We start from the raw sequence: 22,689 nt of genomic DNA, 5'->3' as shown, positions 1-22,689 counted from the left end.
AAGAAAATAGTAGTCGGTAAACAGTCTACGATTCTATTATCTACAAATTCATAGACATTTCATAAAATAGTTGAAACCTTATGCTACTTGCTCGGATACAGTGTCCTCATACGGTTCATTCGGAAGTCTGGCAGGATTCTGCAAATAGAACATTTGAAAAACGTGCTAGCTAATTCACTGCAACGGCACTCACCAACTTTTTCGCCCGGTCTTCCAAAATACCGAATGCAAAGTGATTAATATTTAACCCTACCGGTAGTGCCACTCCCTGGATTCGGTACAACGGAAGCTGATTCGAACCCGACGGCGGAACCTCGTGGGCGGCTGCTATCGTACACTTCCCCAGCAGGCCAGAAGAACTAACCATCGGTCCTTTACTGATATCAACGTGGTCACCGACACGGTAAACCGTAATCAGTCCATTATTTTGAGCGGAAATGTTCGGAATTTGCTCTCGCTTGTAGGGGTTTTCACGGAACATCTCCAGAGCAATTTCGTTGCTCACATCCAGCCGTTCGATGGGCAATTCTTGCTGGGCCAGTTTTATCATGCCAACGGAAAGAGCACGGAGCTCTTCGACTGATGGTTTCCAATTCGCTTTGGATAACGCAATGTCATGAACAAAGCTACCACTTTTTACTGAAGTTAAAGATAATGAAGCTTTCATTTAGTGATTTACATAGGCAAACTTACTGTTTGGCTTCGGAAAACTGTGCAAAAACAGTCCGGCTTCCTGTTTGAAGCTCTTTTGTAGCACCGCTCCCAGAAGAAACGAACAGGATCTCCAGAAAACTTTGTTAGCAATCTGCGGCTCGGGAGAAGTGAAATTCAGCAGTTGAAGTGTGCATGAATCTTCGAGGGGCCGACGCATGTCCCAAGGAGTATGGTTATCCAACAGAGCTAATGCACTAAAACGACAGTACTTCTCCCCGATATCTAAAGATCAAAGAAAGAAGTTAATTCAAATGATTCGATGGTCAAAATAGTGCTATGCATACGTCTGGCACAGTCGTAAGGCGTTGAGAGTCCTCGGTTCATTACCAGAGTGGTGTCTGTTGGTGTTCCAAGATAGCGAATTTCAATTTTTTCGATTCGACCAACTTTTTCCCTTTGCCGCTTCTGCTCTTCGGTGAATAGATTACTGGCTAGGCTCTGCCGGTTTGCAGTGGAAGAAAAAAGTCCTAGAAAAGAGATTTCAACTAAAATCTAGTCATATGGCAATCTTCACGCTAATTTTACTTTTGTGATTTCGTTGCACATTGATGTATAATTGGGAATATTTGAATACCATTTTACTCCGGTTGGACTTAAATACAATACTTAAGACTCAAATTTCTGATATCACTCGAAAAGGCTTGGAACTTTTGTAAAATAATCCGCGAATTTTATACTTTGCCGATTTCGTCCGATTTGTTTATTTACATTGCGTATAAATGTCAAATACATGTGCACGATGGTGAGCTCTCCCGCTCGGTCATGTTTGAAAGTAGAAATTTTCATACTCACATTTAGATGGCGCTGCTTCACTGTGCATTGGAAATTGATAACCAGAGGGTATTTAAAAAATGCGTAATATTATTGGTAACTTATGTCGAATTTGTTTATTCAATCCGGTTTGAAACTGGATGAATTTTATCTGTCAGATAGGAGCAAATGAACACAAAAAGTTCATCCAGTTCCAATTCGACAAATTCGACATTAGATTATTAAAGGAAAAGGAACTATTTTTTAATAATCTATGTTGGTAGTCAGTTCCGCTGATAATTAATTTATGCAACATGAATAGGAATAAAAGAGGAGTACTCTCTTTCTGTTCTGTTTATGAAAATATATTTTCAGTGTTCAGATTGGCAAGAAGAATTCAGTGAATATATTTGCAGTGAATACAAAAACTGCTTCCAGATTGGGCTACGACAAAAGTTAATGACTGTTCATTTCCCCTTACGGCAATGTCATTTTTCTTGTTGAGACAAAACGGATCACCTAGGTGCCAGATCAGAATCTAAAAAGTAAAAAAGTTGTCAGGTTTCTAACTCTTATAAATCTTTTATTTTTTAATGGATTAACAAGATTTTTATACTAATCGATCAGAAAATCGTTTGCGGGTTGATTCACCTTTTGGCACAGACCATAGGTGATCCATAAAGATATTATATTTTGATTGAAAAATAGTCATACTGTACCCTACCAATGCCGAGTGTCCAAAAACGAGCCAATAGAGACTAAACGGGATAATATTGAATTTTACAAGCGCCATTTTTCACATAAGATCAATCGTTCCTGAATCGCGTTCGTTTTTTCGATTGGTTTTGTGCACTGTGCAATGATTTTCCAGATTAGATATCATTGCAAGGAAGACATCCATACGAGCGACGCATTAGATTCTACTACATCATGCACCTGGAAGGATGCAGTAGGTCGACCAGTCACTGCATAATCATGACGGCTATGTACCTGTTTAAGTCTGATTTACTTACTTACTTTTTGTGCCCATACCCGCCAGTCCGGCAGAACAAAGGTCAGAAATTCCCATTGCTGACGGTTACCCGCCATGACGTTTAACTGTCGCCAGGACAGGTTCTCGTCTACAGCTCGGAGGTCTTTGGCTAATCTGCATCACCATGAGCCTCTGGGTCTGCCTTTTCTACGCTGTCCTTGCGGATTTCAGTCGAGTGCTTCTCTATAGATCTCGCTCCCCTGGCACACCTAACCAGTGTATTTAACTATAAGGGTCATTTTTGCACTGTCAAGAAGATGCCATATCGGGATAATATAAGATTCAGCATGAAGGAAGGGTGATGAGGGACTTGAGAATTAACACATGCTGAAGCCACTTTGACATCGAATGGCCTGATTCTACTAAGATTCGAACCCACGACCTTTTGTTTGTCAAAGCAGACTCGGTAATCTTGCGGCCGCAGAGCCCCCCGGCCACAGGCTATGGAGTTAGTCCAGGCTCTCTTGTCCCGCCTACAAGCTCGTTTAACAGCCCTCTCCAATTCGGCGTATCGTTGACGGGCAGATGCCTTAGTCGATCTGGTTCACGCTCGTTCAATGCCGGCTTTTGCATCTCTCCGGTCTGTGATTTTCCTCCACCCACTGCGCACATTACCGAGGATTTCGTCACTGGTCGTGATGAAGACGTTCTTGACACCGGTCCATTGCTCTTTAATGGTTCAACCAGATGGCAACTCCGAGGCTTGGGATTCAAGTTGTTCGACAAAGACTCTTTTCGCCTCAGGATTCTCCAATAGGCGGACGCCGTAATGGTCTCCAACGTTCTCCTCCCGTCGTTGGACACGTGCGACGCGCAAAGGTATTTCAGTGCACTGATAATATAGTCTCGTATTTTTTCGGATTTTTTTTTCGTAAAATGAGATTCGTACAGTATATACATTTTTCGTACCGTTTAAAACACATTCGTAAGATCAATTCAAGCACAAGATATTTCAGTTACGAAAGATTAGTATTTGGCACAAACCCACTTTTGTAGCCGGGTTGGTATCGGTAGTGAGAAACGGTCAGTGATGCCACATAAGTTTTTTCCTAGTTGAAACATTACAAAGACTATCACGGATCTCGTTGATGAATTTGGTTCACCCAATTTAACACGAGTTTTGAATAAACTGCTGTCAAAACATTTATAAAATCACCCATAATCCATTCTATTAACTCAAAAGTGTTAATTTTGAAACGTCACACTTCGGATATCGTTTGTTAACACAAAGTAAATAAACGAAAAACCAGTTTGTAAATATTGTGCATCGAAAACCTGCGGTAATCTATAAAATATTCTAAAAAACTGCAAAATTTTCACAGTTTTTAGAATTTGCATTTCCTGTTCCAAAATCTGCAATTTGCAAATTTGGCATCACTGCTTGATGACAATAAAAATTGACGATGTTGCAATGACAGCAGAAAAAAATCTTCCCTCTCTTTTTCTCTTGTGAAACGTCGCCAATCGCCATCGCGAATTCTCGAATGGAAAGTTCTCTAAACCAAAGTGTGTGTTCGCAACGCATCGGCTGTTTGCAAAGTTAATATCTATTTAAATCGTCAATTTTGTCATCCTTTTGAAACTGTAAGTATATATAGCGGTTGATCAATAAGCAATTTACTTGAATATATCTCTCTTTCATGCAAAATCCTGAACAGCACTCCAACGGAAACGTCATCAGAAACGCATTTGTCCAATTGTCATCGGTTAGGAATAGTAAGTATATGAACAATCAATCTAGGCTCAATTCAGGCTATAACAGAAGCGACATTGAGCAACAACTAACAACATGCCACTTACAACATGTTGAATTATACATGTTGCCGAACAATTGCCCAGTTTAAACGCATCTTTACAGAAACGAAGTAGAAGCAGACAGTTCCGAAAACTAAGTATTCAGTTTTTGGAATTACCTATTCTACATTACCAGTTTGTGGTAGAACCTAGCCGCAGTTTCATATAATGCGCTGGCAACATCGCATAAATTGAAATTATAGCAATCTTCACCATGCAAAAATTTCATTAACATAAAATGTCAAGTCATAATAGAACATGGAAGAAGTTATTTTTCTAAAATTTCAAATTAACGAATCTTATCAGTGAAGACTACCAGTGGAATAATATTTTACAAACAAAAGGCTGAAACGGTTTCAGTAGTCGTAATCGTGAGAGTTTTTAGAAGAATCATAATATATTAGCAATAATGCAAATATTTTTCAGAGAAAAGCGCTGATTTTGCAAATTCTGGTTACCTTGAATGAACTTGAACTTGGTTACATGAATACTGAGCTGGTTGAGACAGTTCTGGATACCAAAAATACAAAAAAACACACACTTCCTTTTAGCATTATGTTTAATTTACCGGATTTCATATTACATTATCTAATTTCTAGGTTGTCCTGGAGGGTAATAGTACATACTCAAGCTAATCAATCACTTATACTAAAGCAAGGAGTTATACAAATTTCTGATTCGGTTCTGATAAGATTTACATCGCATAAACTGGCATTCTTTAAGAACTTTGAACAAACTATTGTCATACGAAGCCCTCAATCTTAATTTGTTTTCCCTTGAGTCGTGTCTTACGAAGTTATGGTACGTTTCCTTACTTTATTCATTAGCAGTAGTTTTACAAAATGGAATTATCATCTATGGCAGTATCCTGACTAGATGAACTCCTCCAGGTAACCCTTTGCATTTATATTAATACAGCACAGGCTCACCACAGACTTTCGCCAATTTAACAAGCTTTTGATATAGGTACTCAGTACACGAACATATCAAACCAGTAAATGAGAATCAGAGTGTTCATATGCTAAAAATTCCCTGATTATTCCAGGTTTTTCCAGGTAATTTCAAATTCCCTGACAATTCCAGGTTTTCCAGGGTTTTCCAGGTAGTTGCCACCCTGTTCTAGTATATATTTATAATTATAGTATAATCCGGTTATTATTATTGACAAAACTTGTGTTTTGTTTCTTTTGTTTTTGTTGTAAATCTTGAAGTTCAGTTTATGCACGGTTTACATTTATAAAACAAATGAAGCATTTAATGAAATAATTGTAACTTGTAAATACACAAATACAATTTCTTCATATTAAATACATAACCTACCCAGCTAGCACCAACTCGTATTTCAATGTACGAAAACTCTCGTAAATATCTCCTAACAAACTCGAAATCGTAACTAAAGCTGGATAAAGTGGGACCAAGTTGATTTTCTGTCGTATATAATGATAATGACTGACATACATACGATTTTCAGCACAAGATCGTAGAGTAGTACGGAGCGACTCGCGCTTAATCGGATATTATCGTATATAAATACTTATATAGTCGTAACGCTCAAAATTATTCGTAATCACGTATATCGCATCCAAAATAGTACGGATATGCCAATTTTGCGCATGAAATACGATTTATTTAGCATGTATATCTGTACGTAATGCTGATTTTTACCTTTTTTGTACATATGAAAATGCTAGCTGGGGTACTTCGTGGTAGAAAACAACGAAAAAATTCGAACAATAAACGTACTTTTTCGTTTTATAAATTAAATATTATTTTCAGTGTGATAACAAGATGATGGTCGGATGCAATATCAGCACTGCGTTTGTTGCGTACATCAAGAAGGCTACATCAAGAAGGCTACATCAAGAAGGCTACATCAAGAAGGCTACTTCGGCATTTTCGGCTGATGCAGATGTGGTCGAGTTGGTTTTCTGTTTGGTCGTCGCGGGAAACCCACGCACAGTGGGACCATTCTGGAAAAAGGCGGTCAAAAGTCTTTTCTCGCTTTTTTATTTATTTATTTACTAGCTGACCCGGCAAACTTCGTACTGCCACCAATTATATTAAAAGACGTAAATTGTTAATGGCGGATGTATTCAAAGTATAGGTTACGTTTTGTACTTGTTTTGAAAAGTTTGAGGGAATGGTTAATTAACTGCCGGATTTTCATAGAACGTCTGTTTTCTACAATCGTTTAGCAATTAGTTAGAAACCCAACAAACGTTTAACAAATGCTGTATATGTAATTGCTTATTAATATAACATTGGCTATATTGTCAATTGCAAGGAAAATTGTACCATCCAAAGTGCGAAATCGCTCATAAAAGTGCTATTTTGCATTAAATCGTTTCGGTATCTTCAGCTAGTCTATATAATCTACTATCCAAATAAAATGTTTGTTGGGAATAGCTATCTTTACGAAATCGTAACATTTATTGCCAAATATCCGTTAAAAACTTGTGAATAATGTACTCAACAGTTGTGCTGGGTGTCAATTTATTTTTTGGAAAATTAACTCGATGGCGTCTAATTTCGTTTTCTGCGGTTAACCGACTAACGATATGCAATATATATTCAAAACTTATTGAGAATAGAATCATTGCTCCGCCAACTATATTTTCATTTCCGCCCTCAAACGCTTTCTATTTGCCTTTCACTCATTATTAGGTTGAAATTTTACATGTTGTTTTTTACGTAAATTATTGGTTTATTAAACGTATAATTTTTTGACACTTTCGATCACATTTCCTCTATCATAATTAGAGCTTTGTTTTGATTTCCACGATAATTTTTATGTGTAAATTCGGTTATGTATCCGATGTCAATATTCATTAGATCTTTAGTTCTGTTTGATATATCAATCGATTGGTAAGAAGTTGTCGAATGAATTGCATTGCTGAATTTCAATTACTTTCTCAATCAATTAACTGCGTTACTATCTTATACCGATCCGAAAGGTTTTATTATTCCTTAAAATACAATCAATATTATATTGTTAATTTCATTTCTTGCTGGGCTCGTCAAACATACGAAAATGCAAATAAATATACGCTTTGCTTTAAACCGATTTGTGTTTTCTTTATTCCTTTGGTATTTCATGAGCCTTTTTGCACTTGTAAGAAGTCCAATTCGAAGTAAAAAAGACAAAAAATTATTAACAATATTGAAATACGACTTATTCTAATGGGTTACCATCATTGCAAAACTTTTTTACTGCCAATTTATTCCGGCCAATATTTCTTTCCAATACAAAATTTTATTTACATTTTTTTAGTACATAAAATATATTGGTCACTTGACAGTGTGTTATTTTAGTGTGTAAAACATTTGTAAACATGCATTAGATACGCACCTAACGTAGAAAGTTTCCAGTTTTGGTTAATTTCAATAATTTGATAAATGAGGTGAAAGAATTAGCTCTAGGCAGTTAGGCTATTTGATAAACTGAACCCATAACACATACAACGTTTATTATTTTCGAATCTTGCAAGTTCATAAAATCGTTTATTAGCAAGAATAAGAATATAATCATTTTGACAATCAACTACAGCGAACGAAATTAGGTGTTATCTAAACAAACAAATTGACAGCCGGCTTAACTGTTGAGTCCTAAGAACTGAAAAATTAATATTTTCCACATGTTTCTAATGAATATTCGGCAATAATCATTACGATTTTGGAAAGATTACCATTTCTAACTAATGTTTCTAATGAATATTCGGCAATAATCATTACGATTTTGGAAAGATTACCATTTCTAACTAATGGTTTACCACTGTTATAACGAACAGATGTTCTATGAAAATTCAGCACAATTCACCATTCAATCAAAGTTACCTTCATCAACGTGTTTGTTTGCCCAGCAACGTCGCGACGCTGCTTCATATTGAATGCGGGTCGGCTGATTTGCACCGATAATAATCATAGCAATCTAAAATAAAGTCTATACAATGGATGGCGGGAAAAGTAAAATATCGGTTTTTTACTATTTTCCAGCTTTTCGCGTGAAATTTTATTACTTTTTTTACGTATAAACCTGACGCAGACCAAAACACAACAACTGAAAAAAGAACCATGCAATTCCGTCAAGCCGTTCTTCAGTTTATCCCTTACAAACAAACAAACCAACTTGGTTTTATTATATAGAAGATTTCGTCAACCGATGTAGACTAGTATGATATATACAATTTTCTCATATAAAAGTCTTATAACTAAATGAAGATTAAAAAGTGTACTTATTCTTTTGTATCGTTCGCTACGCGTTACGATTACGTGTTGACTGAAAGTGATGTTTAAGTCTATGCCGAGACATTGTAAAGTCAATGGTTTCGCAGTATTGATTATACGAGGCCATCATACGATTTAATGGACCGAATTTTGTATAACTTGTGCGATAATGGCTTATGGCAAATAAATTTCGATTACGAAGTTGCCGAGTAGGTGTATAATAGTTTAGTTTTGATAAAAGTGTTGCTGATTCAATCTGCTGCGAAATGATATTGTTTACAAATAAGACCATTGCATATTTTTCCTGACGTTTTCGAGCTTAGGCGTCTTAGGAGAAGTTTCTTAGAAAAGTATTCTGCATCTAATGACGTTTTCGTAAAATTAAAAATTAAGGGGATAACAAATTTGATAAAAAAATTTTTTTTTATATGAACTAGATAGCATGGCCGTGTGTTCGGCAAAGTTGTAGAACTTTGAATTTCATTAAACTTTGTCGAAGATATTAAGTATCTGCATCATATGGTTTGCGAGATATAATTGACTTTCTGTCGTGACCCCCTTAAAATCAGTTTTTTTTAACTTTTTGTACAAAAACCTCATCTGACAGGTTCTACAAACTTTTGGATACTATCAAAATACCTAACTTTCTGGAAGGTGTAAATATCATATGTTGCTTTATTCGCTTTAAAAATTTATTTGAAGCATAAATTTTACCGTTTTTACAAGTATTTTTTTCGTAAATAGGCACCTACTGGCAGCTAAAGTTAGCATCGTTTGAACCGCCATAGGATTACATACACATATGCTGGTTTTAGCAAGTTATCAGGGTTTTATTATTCGTATATGTTCATAATAATTTCACAGGACCTCGTCCACGTCTGTTTTGCTATATGTTGCAGAATCCATCAAACTCCCCCATCTATAACGGAGTAGCAGCACACAGGCGGTATCCAATGCTTATGCTTATGCTTAAAATCTAAGTTCATTTAATTCATGTTCACCAAGAATCTGAGTTGAAGTTCAACTTGAACGTCGAATTGAATTTGGACGTCAACTTGAACTTGAAGTCGAAGCCTAAGCGTAAGTTTAAATTTTGTCAAAATTTTTCCTGTCCGATAATTTTGTCTAATCCAAAACATAAAACTGTTCTGTATTTTTTAAAAAAAGACTGCCTATTTTGGCATTCGCCTCTGACTGTTCTGTATTATCATATTTGAATGCATATAATAGGTATATCACTGATATCAGATTGTTCTCAGCAATCAATACTCTATATAGCACTACCTGCAATGATTCAACATTATAGCACGAGATAGGATTCCCGTTCCGTTGCTGAAGTTTCTCAAATCCTCTACAACGGATTATTATAGCTAGAATTAATTTATGAATAATAGGGATTAGTCTCATTTATCTTGATTGTGCCAGGATTTCGCTGTTTGCCGTGAATTCATTCCGGAGAGGATCATTTGGTGCGACACGTGTTATGGCACCGGCTCACGATAGCGACAATCTCTATTAGTGCTCCGCTGCGTAGATGTCTTGCGGTGTGGCAAAAGCAAAGGAAGGGGATGATTGGTTTTGCTACACCTACCTGATGGCAGAGTTTTAGTATAAACATCCAGCGCTTGAAGCGGTGAATGTATTATATGCCCGTGTACTGTTGTCGGTTTTATAATGAGTTCATCCCACTAGTGTTGAACGGTTTTTACAGAATCAAATTAAGTTTATCTATTGTTTATTGACATTGTTTTTTTTTTAATCAATTTTCTATTCATCTATCTTCATAAGTTTAGTTGATTTGTCAAATAATTACTAGTTTTATACATCTAATAGCAGATTTTTACTTATCTTGACTTTATCATACGAATGCATAGTTGGCATTCCGATATTCTAACTTCTGTGGGTCATTTCGAGCATCGTTTATGCAGATTTTAGATTCTATCATTTATGCCCTAATGCCCAGCAGTAAAAGTTTCAAAGTAAAAATGCAAATGCTGCCGTTCATTCGATGCACAATTGGATTTCCGGCGGGCAATTTGAAAATGTTCAGAATTTATTACACATTATTCTCGGTCCGGTAAGACAGCTTCGTATATGAGTATGGGAACACGATAAAATACTTAACGACAATGGCAAGCTGAAATCGCCTGCAGCTTCGGAGATAGAAAATCCGTTCTTTTCCGATTATAGTTAGTCATAAAATTAGCATTTCACTATCGTCCGAAACCGTCTTGCCGATATCATAGGATGTCGTCTATCTACTTATTGAAGTGGGTGAATTTTCCACCACTTTTGTCTGTAAAAATTGGCAGTGTTGCCAAAAATTCTCGCATTTTCTTGCAGATGTTAGCTATCTTACGCACTAGTTGTTTTGAAACATTTGTCTAAGAAAATAGGAAGTATTACTGATTTTGAGTTCTCAACAATGATGAAATTTGAAATCGGTTATGGATGAACTAACATAACTTTTTGTGCACGATATTTTGAAAAAATTTTTTTTCAGCAATTTGAAAATTATAAATTAGATTCCAGTCAAAACCAAATATACTTTTAAATTAAATCAGAATAGCATAAAGCACATTCCATTATGCTACCAGCACTTCAACCACATGCTCTCGTCATTCGCGGTGTCAGATAGTGTTACCAGAGAAGGATAATTTATTTTCCGTTTTGGTTCTCATATCTCTATCAGAGCCACAGCCAGCGCTGCTGGGCTGCTGGCATCGGAAAAAGTGATCCTCTTTTATTCATTCATTCGGCTCTATTATACGTCCACGCCTTTCCTTTTGGGAAATAAATCGCATCGATATAAAACGCCCTTCTTCTACTATTTCCATTCATGGTTACCTCGATTAGAGAGTAGCGAGGTATGTGGTACTTTCTGTTTCTGGAAGGCTCTCATTTTTATATCCTATCCGACTGGCTGTGCTTCACGATCATGCTTCACTTGCAGTCAACCGCAGCCCTCAGTAGCGACAGCAGCAGAAGCGTTTCCAGTATAGTAATGATAGTAGTAGTAGCAGTAGCACTAGCCCATCGGTGACACCAAGCGTGCGGGAAATATACCGAGGATACCTCACTGCAGCAGCCATTTCCGTTTCCGATCCGGCGTGGTGCGGTGCTCGATATCGTCGAAAGCTGAAGCTATCAGTGCCCCACGCTGAGCTGCTGTTATGCAAAGGCGGTAGACTGTGAAATCTATAAATTTTTGTGAACTGCACTCTGGAAATTGAATCGGACTGCCGCTCGCCCGCAAATGCAATTGCACCGGTTACAGTTTGGCTTCTGGCGGAAGAAAAGCCGCCCGCTGTCGGAGTATTCTTTAGCACGTATCTACCTACTTTTTTTCTGCGCTCCTCACCGGCAAGTTGTTACTGATTCTCCGCTTTGCGAATCACTGGAACCGATAATTTACATATTTTTGAACGATGTCAAAATCAGTCCTGTGAGGTAATCGCCCAAGGAATGCACCCCTAGTGCTCCTACTGATAAGTTGAATGGTTTTAGATTATATTTGCAAGCTGGAGCAGTCCATGTGAAACATAAAAGGAATATTGGGTTGTTTATTGCACCTGGCAGCAACTTTACGAGTCGTACGCAAATTCATTTTTCAATAATAATTATTCTGTACTTACTAAATACAATTTTTCAATCACAAAAAGTTTCAGGGTCAAATATCCCCATACATTTTCTTTGTGATCGCCTTGCTTCACAGGCGGGGCGACAGTTAAATACACCTTTAGTTTAAGCCTTTAGTTTACCTTTAGTTTAGTTTATTTTTAGAAAAAAAGTGACAAAGCTCCCTAGTCCCAACAGGTCGGAGATTCTTTACGACATCAGATTTATACCACTTTGATGTCTGTGTTAGGCAAGTGCGCCAAAAAAGTGACAAGTCTCCTTATTCCAAAGAGATTTCTAAGGACAACGATAAACCTAGTCCAATTTGGTGTCCTGAAAGTGAACAGTTATGAAAATGAGCGACCAACCCTATCTTTTTCTCGATTGTATCCACATACTGCAAGAATTTATTCAAAACTGGTGTCTTAAATGAAAAAGAGGTTGACGGAACATTCATGCATGTGACGTGATGTAACAATTTTGGAAGTGTGGAAGAATTAGCGACTGTCTAATCCGAAAATAGGTTTCAGGCGTTTAATTTGTCGCTTTACAATTAGTTGTATGCAATTGTTGACATGCTTTCGATTTTATTGCTGTAAAGTGTGAAATAATTGATATACAAAGTGTCAAAAAGAACTGGTAATTAGCAGAGGACGTTAGCTAATTGATGTTATTTTAACTGTCACAATAAATGATGCTAAATACGGGCTGGTATCGAATGGCCGAAATCCAAACGACCGAATTTCAACAACAGTAACAGAAGGCCGATTTTTTTCCGGAATGCCCAAATAACTATTCGATAAAAAACATGAATTGGCAAGCAATTGACAAATAACTTTAACCAAACAAACACACAATAAGCAACACAACTATTCACTATAGGGTATAGATCAGTGATGGCCAAACTGTGGCCCTTCGTGATGGTTCGTGCGGCCCGCTGACTGATTTCAAAGATGGTGGACTTTTGAGAAAATTTTTGATGACATAGGATTCCTTAGTTTATTCGTGCATGTTGTGAATCTGATTGCTTTCCGGGTTAAATCTTGTGTTGATTCCCAGAAAATGGTTTTTGTTGTCGTATATTTTACCTTTTGTTATGAACAGGAATGGCCACAGATTATTGCGGCCCACGGCATTCATGGGCGATCTGATCTGGCCCGCACTATGCCTATTCCTGGGCATCGCTGGTATAGATGATTGAAAGTTCTTTCTTGAAGTGCGAGACCTATTTACTGAGTTAGAGCAAATGTTTCCTACATGATTCAGGGCGATACGGCCGCAGGCCGCGAGCGTGCGCCAGTGAACCGCCATCGGAAGCGCAGGACACTACGCAGGGTGGGGGGGGGGGGGTGCAGTCCCCCCGCAGTAACCACTTCTGTTTAGGTGCATGCATTTTGCTAGGTTTACTGACTAGTAGAGGTTATCCCTTTTTTTTTGTATGCCAGAAGGGCATTGGGTTAAAAGGCCACTGCGACAGTCTTAATGATCGTCTTTTGTGGCAGGCCCCGATTGCTGTTATCCCTTAGTTAAGTCCATACGAGCGGCAGATTGAAGGCCGTGAATATTTTCGGTCGAATATGACGTTCGGCCAGTCGTGGTCTTTTGCGATTCGGCCATTAGATATATTATGCCATTTGTTATGTCGGCCATTTGTGTTTAGTCCATTCGTGATACGGCTATTTGTGGTAACAAGAAAATTTTCGAATATCCTGGTTAGTTTCATACACCCGGTGCTTACATACACTCAAGTCTCTTTTTACTCGTTATTTTACGAATTTGAATAAACACGGTTTTAATGACAATTGTTGGTTTTTTTCTACATCATTCAACCCTTCTCCAGACGAAAATTTGTTCAATACTTTCAAGCTTGAAATTTCACAGCCAGCTATTTAGAGCACAGGAATATTTACGGGGCATGTTGTGCGATCCTCGTCGTCGTCATCAGCGGCTTAGAGCCGAGTTGATTCTTGCTGTTTTAAGCTCCATTCAACTCGATCTTGGGTTACTCGTCGCTCATTTCCCAGGCATCTCAGAAATCGCAGTTTTTTTTAATTAAAAAATAAAAAATGTCACTTTAGACCTGAACGAACCATCTCGCACGTTGAGTCTTTCTGTTCTGGGTGCCGGTGGGGTTATTGTGAAAAACTGTTTTCCTTACGACCTGTCCGGTACACCGTGGCTTACCGATTTTCGCCAAATGTACGTCTCCCCAAGCAGTATCTATTTATTTATTAACTTTTTTTAATGGGGCTTTCAACCAGTGGTTGGTTCGCCCCAAAGGCAGTATCTATTACCCTTGATTCATGCACTTCCGCTGCTCTTAGCTTTCAGCTTGTACTCTTCCAAATGTCGTCCGCAAAGGCGCGTATGCCCTGCATCAGTATTGTCCAATCTATAAAAACTATCGGTCTAATAGGGAGTTCGTACGGCGGCTTATGCCTTTTGAACGTAGCGTTTTGCGAAGGGCAAAGCAGGTTCGATGTCCAGTTTGAATACGCCGCTTGTTTTATCTGAGATTAAGTGCGACGGAATCTATTACTGGATTCTCTGCGAGACAAATAGCTTTGTTAAATGTAAGAAGATTAGAACAATGTAACGTCCGTATAAATAGAATACTGTTGTCCGAGATAGTTTAGTTGCGTAATATAGATGGTCAAGTACGATCATTCGGTGTTTTATTCTGTCGAAAATTTGTCCTGTTTCGCTGTCCATTGAAAGCTGAAACTTTTCGTCTTCTGGCCCAGGACAAGTTCAAAGATAGTGGGTATCGTTCATTCGTCTGCTGCTGGTGCTGCTTTGTTCGGATTTGTGCTGTCCGTAATTGGTGAGCAGCAACACCGCTGGATCTTCTTATTTGTGTTGTCCACGGCTATCAGCGATCCCACATACGCGAACTCACTCATCTACCACTTTTGGTTCGTCGCCGTCAACGATTACCGTCCGCGAAAAAAGCACGTTCGTTTCGTTTGAGCTTTTGTCATTCATGTATTTAATTTTCGACGCGTTTATTTTAGGCCGAATCCTCCTACCCTTCGCTTTCAGTTTAGCGCAAATGGCCTCTGCAGTGGCAAAGTTTCTGGTTTTAACATCAATGTCACCTGCGTAGCCAAGAAGTTCGCTGCCAAACCACCGCACTATGGGCAAAAACGAGAGAAAAAACGGACGCAATTAAGATACGGCCTGCAGGCTTATAAAATATAGGTGATTTTATATAAAATTTTCCGGAGAATCGCATGGTGCCGACCCCTTTCTTGTTTATTATCGGGAAGTGCCCCATTTTTGCTCATTTTCCCATATTTTTAATATTTTTCACCCTTATTGGACTGTTCCAAGCAAGGCTTCGAGAAAAGAAAACTAAAAAACCTAATAATTTTGTGTAAAAAAGTCCGCAGAATCGAATAGGGCTTATCTCATTTATTTTAGAGCACATTAATTTTTTTGGTTGAATTCCCCTTTGGTATGGTCGGTTTGATAACGGGAGCTCAACTAAAAAAATAATGTGTTAGATGAGATAAGCTCTATTCGATTCTGCGGACTTTTTTACACAAAATTTTTAGGTTTTTAAGTTTTGTTTTCTCAAAGCCTTGCTTGGAACAGTCCAATAAGGGTGAAAAATATTAAAAATAGGGGAAAATGAGCAAAATGGGGCACTTTTGGGTGATAAACAGGAAAGGGGTCGACACCACGCGATTCTCCGGAAAATTTTACATAAGATCATCTATATTTTATAAGCATGCAGGCCGTATCTTAATTGCGTCCGTTTTTCTCTTGTTTTTGCCCATAGTGCACCCGTTTCGAAATCTGCTCGTCGGATCAATTCAAGAACGAAATTTAAAATCATGCAAGATAAGTTGTTAGCAGCACCTTCACTGCGTCTCGAAGAGACTCGATCCGATGGACTCTAACAGCCTATCTCAGCCGAGATTCTCAATGCCAACTGGGAGGCAAATTTTTAACATTTGGCTTCTATTATTTCAATATTATCTTTTTAGTCAAAAGAACACTCAATTTCAACCAAAATAGCTTTTAACTGAAAATATTCCCCCATTTCCTGAACAAACGCCTTACGGTTAGGCTAAGTCAGAAGTCAGATTTTTTTTTGTGAACCCCCCCCCCCCCCCCAGGAAACATTTCTGGCTACGCCCATGTTTCATAGTAAAAAAAATTGAAAAATTACAAAAATATTAATGAACATTTCTTTCAGTGTTTCAAACATGGCACCGCAGATTTTTTCATCAATAGATTACAAAATCGATTGTGAGAATTATATATTTTTTGATTTTTATTGTAAAATAAATAATAACATATTATTACATATTCATATACATATTACATATTCTAAACTTTTAGCGAGCCTAGTTTAGCGAGTTTCTAGTTTTTAGTCAATACATACTGTCTTTTGCATCAGTAATTCGACAGCAAGCTACTGCCGAAAATATACAATCATATTGTTGTCCCCAAAAAGCAAAACCCTGGCTATACGAGTCTTTAAGATTTGACTCTTTTTTTTCAACAGACTTCAAAGCCGGTTATTAGAGCACAGGACTATTACGGGGCTAGTACAACGATCCCACTGACTGTAGCAGCACCGCCCAGCTGAATATACGACGACTGGCTTGTTAGACCCGTATCGTACTTGAAAACTAACTGGGCGGGTACTGTTGCACCAAAAATCAACTCGCACTACATTCAAGTGGTTATTAGAGCATTAAGAAACATTGCGAATTTGCAAATGGACACTGATATACTATAGTACTCGCATGCTCGCTAAAAGTTTAGAATATATAATCTTTCAAGTTATTATTTATTTTACAATAAAAATCGAAAAATATATAATTCTCACAATCGATTTCCTAATCTATTGATGAAAAAATCTGCGGCGCCATGTTTGAAGCACTGAGAGAAATGTTCATTAATATTTTTGTAATTTTTTCAATTTTTTTTACTGTGAAATTGTAAAAATTACATAAAATTTCAAATACGAACACAATTCTTATTTTAAAAGCACTGCCAGTCATCATAAATTACCAGTAGTGTAAGGAGAGTGTTGGTTTAGTAACCTATTGACGTATTCCTGAACTATATATAAGAGCAATTTTAATATTGAACTTTTCAAAAGAAAATTTGACTAAAAAAAGCCTATTATTTATAAATTATACATTTGATTGAAAAAATTTTTGATAGAAAAAAATAAGCGGCGCCATCTTTGGAACACTGAAAAAAATGCTCTAAAAACTTTTTCGATTTTTTTACTGTGATATTCGCATCGGAAAATTTCCAAAAAACAATGGAAATGTGTCCTGCAGTGAGTATAACATCTGTGATATTTTTCAAATTTTTATGATAATTGGTTTCGGAGTAAACTGCGAAAAATGAAATTCACTCTAGCCGCCATTACTGATTCAAGATGGCGTCTAATGATCTGAAAATTTGCCAAAATGCTCCTCAGGTCAAGTACTTTGTTTGAATCATTGCATAATTTAATTAGGTTCGGGGCATTTTTTGTATGGAAAACCGGCTAGACCCTTTGAGCGGTTTTCCCAACGACTGTGAACTAACGCAGTTTTTACGTCGGTTTTTGAATCAACACGGTCTATTTTATAACGATTACACAGGTCTGCATCAAAAGAACTGCATAGCATTCTGATTCTTATAGAGTTTTGTCCGCTGAATTCAGAAATAATAATAAAAAATGTCCATGACGTCACGTTTTCATGTAATACTTGTTGAATAATCTTGTAAGTTGGTTTTAAACATAAGGCAGCAAAAATATCCCGGATGTAATTTATATTAAACAACTAATGTTTACATCAGAATTGTATTTATTAATCTAAACCCTTCCATGTTTCGGAAGAAAACCGTATATGATGGAGAAACTACGGAGAATATTATTTTAAAGCAGATTTGGTGCGCTCAAATACACCCACTTGCGCCCAGTCGACTGTATTGCCTTATAGAAGCAAATTCGGTAAAAGTCATATATGAAACAATTGTAGAGCTGAATGCAATCTACAATCTTTCTGAATTGAGTATTCCATTATTTTTTGTATTAACGCAGTAATCATGTTGCAACTTTATCCATAGCGCAAACAAACGTTCTATTTATATAACAAGATTTAAAGGCCGTTTCTATTATGAATGGAACAATTAATGCACTACTCTATTCAGCAAAATTGTAGATTACATTCAGTTCTACAAATGCTTCATACATGTTTTTTACAGACTTTGCTTCTGTGAGGCACTGCAGTTGAATGTGCATAAGTGAGCGTACGTGAGTACAGTAACCCTGTGTTGAAGACAAAATTAAATAGTAAAGATAAAATATTTCTGCCCAGTAGTATTTTTTCTGTGGTTATTAGGTAAAAATTTACAAAAATAATCATAAAAGATCTTATTTAGGTTTTTTATGACGAATCTGTGATAATAATTTTCCACCTAATTTGTGACTTTTGCATATAAGAAGCATAATTTGCAAAAAATCGGTACGTGATGGAGAAAAACGGAAATCAGTTTTGGATTCAGCACCCCAAAAAACATATAATTCACCTAAAATATCTCATGCACGCGAAAAAAATTTTTTTTGCAGACCTGTGTTATTGAATTAAAGCGGTTTTTACAGCATATTTTGAATTACGGTGGTTTTTTAGAGTTATAGGACAAGAGTGAACAGAATCATCACTCTATGGGAAATGTGTTATAAAGAAGGTTTTAGTGCTGCTCATATTGAAAGGGAGCAAGGGAAAGAAGTCAGACGCGGACAAAAGATGAGAGGAGACGACTGAATACGAGAACCATGACAAGACGATTCACCCAAAGTAATCTCGAGCTTAATTCGGGCAACTTAAGTCCTCTTGGTCCGAGGAACGGCGTTCATTCGACCAACATAGGTTAATTTGGCCGGCTTATTTTGCTTGGTTAACTCGCGAGTCGGGCCAAGACCCAAATAGCAATACGCTGCAGCCCAATTTGTACAAAAAAGAGAGTCCTTATCCCCGTACCGCAGGAGTAAGGAGTCTCAAACCATCATAAAATAAATTTTTGCATCCCAAAACCCCCATATTTGTTTGATTAGTTCTCGAGTTAAGAGGAAATTTGTATTTCATTTGTATGGAAGCCCCCCTTCTAAATAGGGGATGGGTCTTAATTCACCATAGAAAAAAAAGCCCCCACATGATAAATTTGGTTCCATTTGCTCGATTTTGAGATATGAGGAAATTTGTATTTCATCTTTAAGGGAGCCACCTCTATTAAAGGGGGGAGAGGTCATAATTCGCCATAGAAAATATTCGTGTCTTCTAAAACCTCCACATGGCAAATTTGCTTCCACTTGCTTGATCACTTCTCGAGTTATGCAGAATTTTTTTATATCAGATGTATGGGAGCTTTGCCTACAAAAACCCCCACATGCCACATTTGGTTCTAGTTGTTTGACTAGTTTTCGAGTTATGCAGAAATTTGTGTTTCTCTCTTAGGAAGGGGAGGGCCTCTAACTGTCATAAGAACCTTCCCCGGCCCCAAACCGCTTGCAAGCAAATTTTCACGCCGATCGGTTCATTAGTTTCCGAGTCTATAAGGAACATACGGACAGACAGACAGATAGAGATTCATTTTTATGTTTATAGATTCAAAGAGCAGGACATCTCTGATTATATATTTTGGGTGTTAATCCAGTTGAATGATCTACGCTTCTGTGGAATAGTATTTTATATAAATAAATTTGTGAAAAATCAAAATCCTAAAAAAGAGGACAAAAATCATACATTTTACTTGACTCTGTATTACCCAATTCCGATTTCATTCACTTGTTTCAGTTGAAGCGTTCGAAACTAGCTTCGTCAAATTTAAATATTTCCTATGGAAGCTTGTTCGGAAGATCAACTAAATTTAATTCAGCTTATACAAACTCGATTCCATTTAGTCAAACAAAGTTTATTGCAGTACCTTACTTGGCGCCGCCTGAAATAAAATCACATTGAAACACCTCTATCTCTTATATATTGCCATTGCAGACCAGACATCCAATAAGCTACTAAACAATAAACAACTAAATATACCCTAAACGTTCCGATATCTCTCCACTGCGGTTAAACACCGATGATATCCTTGCGCAACATGTCCAAAAGCTCAAACAACAGCGAAACTTAGGCCCTGCCGAGACGTGATGTCAACATCAGCAGCAGTTTGCTTATATTTACTGCCTACGGGTGCTATTTAAAGTCTTCGACTGGAAGTTTACTCAGCAGTCGCAATTCTGGTCAGTTTTTTGCTTGACTCGTACCACTTATAGTAAAGCCGTTGCCGATGACGTCGTTCATTGCGTTGCTGATTGTCACCGTGGTCACTGTTGCATCTGGTCAACAGTACCGACCTCTGCCACCGGATGTTGAGGAATCGCAGTTCGCCTATCAGCTGAAGAGCTTCCGCAATTCGTTGGACGAATGTGCTGAATATTTGGAGATTCCTAAAGAGTCAGTCCAACAGCTTGTGGCCAACAACTATGTTACCCAGGACAAAGAATTGAAATGTCTGGTTCGTTGTGCTGGCATCAACTCCGGCTGGTGGAATGAAACTTCCGGTGTGCAAGGACCTGTCATGGAAAGCTACTTCCAACCGGGTGCTGATGATGCGTGCTATGAAAGACGCACTCGCGAGTGCATTGCTGCTAAACTAGCAGTTTGTCAGAATGATTGTTCCAAAGCTTACGAGTCATTCCTTTGCTACTACCACCAGTGGGGTAACCTGAAATGCGGTGAACAGTACATTCCGTTGACGCCCCTCGAGCAGACTCAGGTAGCTATTGACTGCATCAATATTTTGCGAACCCCACGAAACCTGCTCGAACAATACAGTGCCGGAGTTGTTCCAGATGTGCCAGAAACCCGCTGTCTGTACCGATGCCTGTACATTGCCGAAGGAGTCTACGATCCCGCCTTAGGGTTCAACCTGCCGCGTTTGTACGTTCGAAAGTATCAAATACCGGCTCCGGAAATTTTGAGCGATAAAACCAAACAGTGCATTGATGCCGCTCTGAAGGGCAGCTGCGACGAATGCAGCCGTGTTTTCCAGGCTAAAAACTGCTTCTCACTGTACGGTGTTCCGAACTCAACCGCCATCGTTCTGAAGAATGCAGCGGACATTCTGCTGGGACAGTCGCCATCCTGTCCGGCTCCACCGCCGCCTTCTAACCCGCGGTATAACTACAATAAGTAGATTAGCAACCTGTAAGACGGTTAGTAGAAGTTTGTTCGGAAACAAACGCAGCAGCAGAAGCTAAAATTTTGTTCTGGCCATTTGAGACGTAAATAAATACTCGATGAAAAGATATAATTGTAGTTAATGTGTAAGGAGGTTTGGACAGCAGGAAGATGATCCCAATATTTGTAGAAAACCGTCGATTTTTCTGTTGCAGTTGAGCTAGTTTTAATTAATTCAAATAAATTGATTGCCTCTTTTGAAGCAGCGAATCAATCATCAATGTTTTCCTATGTACTTCCTATTTTTTAGAAATTTAATTCGCTGATATTTAAAATATTGCTGTCGTCTCCTGATATGGAATTTGATTATTATTAGTATTATTTTAGACATTGCTTTAAATTAGTTATTGTTATTGTGTATGGCTCATTGATTCAACTGGCTAAAATCACTTGCATCCATCTGTTTGGAGCTGATAACATTCCGGATTTTTCTAACTACAGCAGCATCCAGTTTTTAACGCAGAAGTTTTCTCAGCCATTAAATCAACTGCTAAGATACCGTCGCGTCGCGTCGTCGGTGTGTGCTTTATGGTTATGGTAATCATCGTTCATAACACGATCGAGCCAAGCTGTGTTAGTCGGCAATATCGCTGCTAAACGGTGTGATAATCCGGAACGAAAACGCATTTCCACCCGACGTAAGATTTACGCCCCATAAATTTCGACATTCCACCGACCGTTGAAGTTGAAGATTTAATGCCACTGGAGGTACGGTTCAAGTTTGACCGTACGGAAAAATGTGGGTCACGTGGGTGAGTGTCGTCTCGGGACAGAGCTTGGGAGTCCGGGTTCTATGTTATGAAAATCGTCCAAAGGTTCCTTGCGCAGTCCTTGGCTCTGATTTATTTTTGACTTGAATTCATAGATCACTAATATTAATGACAGAAAAATATCAGAAAAGGATAACAAATCGAGAATGGCGACGACGCATTCAATTCACCACGTGAACTAAGATTTGCGTAATTCTTATTGCTCGAACTCGAAGTTCAAAGTGCAGGAAGTAAGCTTTATCGTCGGGTGCTGCAATAATATTTTATGGCCGGTGACTTCCGCTCGCTCCACCTCCACACCAGTTTGGTTGATTTTTCTGCTCCAGACACTTCAGTGATTGCTACTACCGCTACCGCCTCGTCGAACTGCGGAGCGCATTACAATGGAACCGAACTCACCCTTTAATCTGCCGGGTCAATTTCTACGGTAATGATTGTAAATTTGCATTTCACTCGCTGGATATCGGTACCTCTATGGCGCTTTGATACCGAGAGCATAAATTTTGCCAATTCAAAAACCATTCAGCACATC

General features: G+C 38.1%; 2 protein-coding genes across 2 annotated transcripts; one reads left to right on the top strand and one right to left on the bottom strand.

The window, feature by feature from the left end:
• Positions 1–18: 18 nt before the first annotated feature.
• Positions 19–1,392, bottom strand: LOC128737342 (39S ribosomal protein L39, mitochondrial). Its single transcript, XM_053831961.1, has 5 exons — positions 1,240–1,392; positions 999–1,181; positions 694–936; positions 194–639; positions 19–138 (listed from the first exon to the last, which is right to left on the bottom strand). Exons 1-5 carry the CDS (start codon positions 1,289–1,291, stop codon positions 79–81), a joined length of 984 nt encoding a protein of 327 aa, XP_053687936.1. The 5' UTR covers positions 1,292–1,392; the 3' UTR covers positions 19–78.
• Positions 1,393–20,434: 19,042 nt separating this feature from the next.
• Positions 20,435–21,343, top strand: LOC128735420 (general odorant-binding protein 45-like). Its single transcript, XM_053829906.1, has one exon. The coding sequence runs from the start codon at positions 20,435–20,437 to the stop codon at positions 21,341–21,343; it is 909 nt and encodes a 302-aa protein (XP_053685881.1).
• Positions 21,344–22,689: the final 1,346 nt, after the last annotated feature.

Source organism: Sabethes cyaneus, chromosome 2 (genome assembly GCF_943734655.1).
Source record: "Sabethes cyaneus chromosome 2, idSabCyanKW18_F2, whole genome shotgun sequence".
Classification (NCBI taxonomy): Eukaryota; Metazoa; Arthropoda; class Insecta; order Diptera; family Culicidae; genus Sabethes; species Sabethes cyaneus.
This window is presented reverse-complemented; position numbering and strand designations above follow the sequence as displayed.